Below are 5,798 nucleotides of genomic sequence, written 5' to 3' on the forward strand. Positions count from 1 at the left end.
CCAAGCTTTGTAAATGTAAAAATTTGATTGCTGCATAGTTTTCATAAAGAGAATAGGACTAAGTAAAATGATGCTTCTCACAAAATGTGAGAGAAGCAGTGGCTTACTGCACATTCACATAAATCACAAATCAAACTCAGTTAGAAAATAGCAGCATTGGTAATTGTCCACTAAACTTCCACTGGAATTCATCCTCTTAAATCAGACTTCATCTTCTGTTACATCATTGTTAAGAGGGGAATCCATTTTATGTTTTGTAGACAGATCCCACCCTCTTCGAATTTGAGCTAATTGATTTGCAAAGCATGGGAACATCAATACAGTTTTGCCTACCAAGACTAGAATAGGCAGAAAAACGGCAATCATAAATGTAGGAGGTGTGTACCAGACGAAGTAACTGAGGTCCACCCACTTTCTCCAGGCAAACACCAGAGCGTGCAAAGTACATAGTAGTAGTGCGCAATATCCCATCTTCGACTGTAACACACAGACATAGTACAAAAATATTAATGTGCTTTTTTTTGGATACTTTAAAAAAAATACATTGTTTGAATATCAAAAACAGCTTTCCCATTATGCTGTATTAGACTACAATAAAAACACTGTTTAAAGAGGAGGCTGGCATCTATTTTATCTAACTTACAATGAGATCTATTTTTATAAAAATAGCGATCTGCTTGTTTAATTGTTATAATCTTTATAATGGGAAATAACATATTTATAATGGGATTTTCCATTAGAAAGATGTAACAGATTGTGATTTTAGCGATTTGTGTAGGATAGGCCCTAATAACAGCAAAATAAATCATGTGCTGCTACAAATCCTATACAACCTGTTACATTAATTCACATTATTACAATTCATTCGATTTTTTCTTGGTCTTTTCTGATCCCGTACATTCATATTTTTCTATGAAACAATTTAAGTAACCAATCTGAAACCTTACGCATAGAAGTGCATACATATGATCTTCTGGCAAGTTAACAGCAATTTTACAATAAATATGGATGTGAACAGGCCACAATAAGTTTTACCAGTGGGGCTTTCAGTTATGTACAGTTGTGGGCACTCCAGTAAAGGAGATATAAAAGCATCGGAAAAGGTGCGTTGTAGATTCATAGGAACGAACATGGAAAATTATGAAGAAGGGGAACCATTCAGTCCAACGAGGCTGTTTCATAGTTTATTAGATCTTGGTAGATCTTTAAAGCCCAATTCCCCATCCTTTCGCCACACCCCTTAATATTTCTATTACCCAAGTAGCTATCTATCGCTCCGTTAAATATTCCTATTGATTCTGCCCCTACTAAAATACCAATTTCCATAATCAAGAACAGCAATGGAGTCCTGCAATAAAATCATTGGATCCAGCCATTTTGCTGAGGCTGTCCCTGTGAATAAACCCTTGAATGTCATTAGTTATTTTATGGCCTTTTGTTCTCGGAAGATTCACATATTTGCATCCTTTGACCTCTCTGTTCTTTAATATCATTAGCATCTACACCATTTAGGATTTACTTTATTTCTTTAGTTCCCCTCACTCCCCACCTCCTTGCAAAATGTACCAATTTAAATTTCTCAACATTAAACTACATCTACCATTGATCTGTACACTCTGCTCAGCAGTCTCTGTCATCCTACAATTTTCTTCTTCAGTTTGTTGTATCCCATAATTTTAATAATAAAAAATAATAATCATTTGATCACTTCAATCCACGACTGTTTGTTGTACACTGATGTGCACAATTGGCTGCCGCGTTTTGTCCAGAAAATATTCTATGAAGCGCTTTGAGACTTCTCAACAACATGATAAAGTGTATATCAAATGCAAGGATTATTATTATTATTATTTTGTTTTACTAGTTAGATACCTGTATGCATTGAAATTCTCTCCAGTTCAATGAATTGCTGATAGACGGAACTGAAGTCACAGCCAATAAGGAAAGAATTGCAAGACCTAGGATTCCTAGAGACACGTATATTTCCATTCTCCAGACGTCATCTTCAATCCATGCATTTTCTTTGTTTTGTTTCACCTGTTAAAATAAAACAATTTTATCTTTTAAGGCAAAATGGCATATACTGTCATATACCAAGCGGGGTTAACATTAAAGGTGGGTGGAACAGAAAATTTCTATGTTTCAATATTCTGGTTTGTCTTAAATCGCTTTGAGCATCATGGGAAGATGAATAAGCAGGTGGAGTAAAGGGAGCAAAGATCACAAAAGAGTAGATTTTTAAATCTTGTACGTAGGAGTGGGCCTGCTTGGTTCTAAAAGATTTTTTCTCATGCCATGCTTTGCTTTACTTATTTTAAGGCAAAGAATTAATTCACTTGCCATGATTAACCCGAAAAATATTTTCCCTTTAGGATTAAAGTTCTATTATAACCTGAGAATTGTGGGTTAGATGCTAATACATTTTTATTAACCTAACCAAAAAAGGCAAATTCATTCTGAAAGGATAAGCTTGCTTTACAAATTCAGGTGACCTTAGTACCGGTTCCCAGGCAAGGAATCAGATCCTATTTGCATGGCTGAGATTATACAAACTGAGAAACAATCATACATTGATTTTATGGGAAGTGACAGAACCACAAAACAATAAGTAGTTCACATGAATTTTATGTATGCTAGTTTAAATGTTGTAAGCATTGGTGAAGCAGATTTGCTGATATCTCATAGACATCCACAGAATCACAATTAAATGAAAAAGCTATTCAGCATTTCCATTCAGTCTAGTATTTAGGTCCTTATACAAGTACATAATGATGATTTTCATCCCCTGCTTGCTTTGGCACTAAGCCTATATCCCTATATTGCATATTTAATCGGGAATCCAACCCTCACAATGTACTAATGTGGGCTGCATTCATGGTTTAAGATTCCTAGTTGATTAAATTAAATATACCAAAACTTGAATATTTAAAAATTCTGAAACATTTCCCGGGTAGGGAAAAATCTCAGCCCCGAAAATATGGTACTTCTTACAATACACAGTATGACATACACTGCCTTCCACAGCACTGATAAAATAAATCAGTAAATCAGAACAAAAATTCCAGGGGGGGGGTCAACAACATAGGAAAGTGAAGAATAATAATGCCTTTTCACCAACCAAGCCTAATCCTTTCAATAGAGGAGCAAAGGCGTTTTAGAATGATTTGGGGAAATATTCCACCTGGGTTTAGGTTTGCTCTATCTATGTAACGATTTAGAGTGGCTAGAATCTGACAAACTATTGAATTCAACCTCAACTTTGAAGCCGTTTTTCTGTAGTTCGTAGAACGACGACAGAAAAAGTTACAAAATATAACACTGTATTTAAGAATTTGCCAAATTCTCGACAATCTAAAATGCTGTATAAATAGAGTAAATCTAAACATAAGTGGAATGTTTTACCCAGTTGTGAGGTGTTGAGTGAAAGTGAAACACTTTCAAACAGAGATAAGGGATGGTACAGATTAACCTAAAGTTAAAGAAAGTATGGCAAGGCAATGTGCACTATATTTCAGGAAGTATGAGATGCAGCAAATTGATAATGAGTCATTTATATATAGTTTTATATATAATATAATATATAATTATAATATATTGTAAACCTCACATAAGTAGTATCAGTTGGGAACCATACACTTAATATGAATTATTATGCAATGTATGAGTTATGTCAAACTTGCATAGAATGTAAGCTCTTGAATGGGACTTAGGCAGATGTACGACTTAGGCAATTATACTATTTATACAGATCAGACTTATGCGAGTTGTACTGTATAATTATACAGTGGTTGCTGTAAGTGTTGAGGGAATATCCCAACAGCTTTACTTATCCTTACCTGCTGATATGCCCAGTTGAGTAACTTATATCTGTACGACCTTCGCATTGGGTAGCACAGACTGAAGAATGCATGCAGCACTGCGTAAAAGAAGCTAAGGAGTCCAAGAGGTTTCCGTAACAGCATCCACCGAGCTAACCAGCGAGGGAAACGTCTGTATTTGGTACCAAAATAGAGTTGGAAAGCTGCAGCAAAAATCCCTGGCAAATACACCAAAGCCAAAAGGATGATGGCAACCACTGGCAACACTTTGTTCATTACCAAAATGGGAATTTTATAAAATACATTTTTATTTTCAGTCGCATAGGGGTGAATGACATCCCGGAGGAAAGTGTACATGAAGACAGAAAGAGACAATCCTCCTGCTAGCTTGACAGGCAAATGCCACTGGGGGAATAGCTCCAATTGTCTGTCTAGTTGAGAAGGATATTCAAAGTCCTCAAACGGGAGGCGATTAGGCAATGTCAAATTTCCTGCTGACATTCTGGAGTCCTGCAACGCAAATTAAACAAAGTTAGACTGCACGTAGCTAAACTTGTCAGAAAACAAAACCTGAAGTACCTTGTTTTGAAACAGAGGCTATTGTAACTGCTGCAGCATCCAATTGGATTCTCCTAGATAGACCTAACATGACTAATCGGATGTATACACAAAGTCTCTTTCACATCTTCAAAAAATCCTCCTGTTGGAAAATTATTTGTATCCTTGTGTCAAGCATTGAGGAATTTACTTGGGAGAAGGGGCTAAGAAGCACACAATCATTAATAACAAGTCACATAATAATGATAATAATAATAGTAATAACAAATAATAATCCTTGCATTTGATATGATGCCTTATCACATCATTGAGATGTCTCAAAGCTCTTTGCAGAATATATTGTAACGTGGATTAACTGAGTATTTCGTGAAAATGAATTAAAGGGGAGGTTAAAAAAGTTTTTGCAGAGGATGGTGAGAATGTGGAATTCTCTGCACAGACCAGAAATGGAATCTGTTTGATTTTTATAGCTTAGTGTTACTCATTAGGCAACGGAGGGAGTGAACGTAATTTGAAGCAGATGCCGAATTTGACAAATTTTGCACAAAATTGCGGGGTGTTGATTAGTGCTATTGAAGTACATTTTACTGCCAACCTACATTTTTTCACTTTATTGATAAAAACTAAACATAAGGAAATAACACATATTAGATTGTTGCAAAAAAATTCTTCTTCAACAAAAAATGGGTGACCCATTTGTGGGGAGTGGGGTGGGACACCAGAACAGGCCCAAAGGGCCTGGAGGTCCGCCAAAAAATAAACACTCAGGACCAGTGTCCTGGCTGTGGGGCTACAAGAGCTATACACCTCCTGCCTCTCAGTGCCCAGCACCACACACACAGACAGAGAGACACACACATTAACAGACACACAGAGAGAGACACACACACTCAGACACAGAGACACACACACTCAGAGACACAGAAAGAGACACACATACACTCAGACACAGAAAGACATACACACACTCGTAGACACAGAGAGATACACAGAGACATAGAGAGGGAGACACACACACACACACTCACAGATACACAGAGCAAGAGACACACACACACTTACAGACACACACATACACAGAGATACACATTCTCAGAAAGAGACACACCACACTCATAGACACAAAGAGACATACACACACAGAGAGGAGAGAGACACAGAAACACTCATACATATAGAAGAGACACACTCACAAAGACATATATACAGAGGAGAGAGAGAGACATACACAGAGACACACATTCTCAGAGAGAGAGACACACACTCAGACACAAAGAGACATACACACACGGACAGACATACGTAGACACTCACAAACACATAGAGAGAAAAAGCCACATAGACACACTCACACAGACACTCACAAACACATGCAGAGGAGAGAGACACAGACAATCCCAACAGTGTGGCCTCCGAGTGAAG

At 37.0% G+C, this 5,798-nt stretch overlaps 1 protein-coding gene across 1 annotated transcript; it reads right to left on the reverse strand.

Annotated features, from left to right (window-relative positions):
- Window positions 1-201: 201 nt before the first annotated feature.
- Window positions 202-4,319, reverse strand: LOC103181586 (metalloreductase STEAP1). The gene is made up of 3 exons (XM_007898194.1): window positions 3,837-4,319; window positions 1,873-2,037; window positions 202-477 (listed from the first exon to the last, which is right to left on the reverse strand). Exons 1-3 carry the CDS (start codon window positions 4,317-4,319, stop codon window positions 202-204), a joined length of 924 nt encoding a protein of 307 aa, XP_007896385.1.
- Between the last annotated feature and the right edge of the window lie 1,479 nt (window positions 4,320-5,798).

Source organism: Callorhinchus milii, unplaced genomic scaffold, assembly GCF_018977255.1.
Source record: "Callorhinchus milii isolate IMCB2004 unplaced genomic scaffold, IMCB_Cmil_1.0 Scaffold2, whole genome shotgun sequence".
Classification (NCBI taxonomy): domain Eukaryota; kingdom Metazoa; phylum Chordata; class Chondrichthyes; order Chimaeriformes; family Callorhinchidae; genus Callorhinchus; species Callorhinchus milii.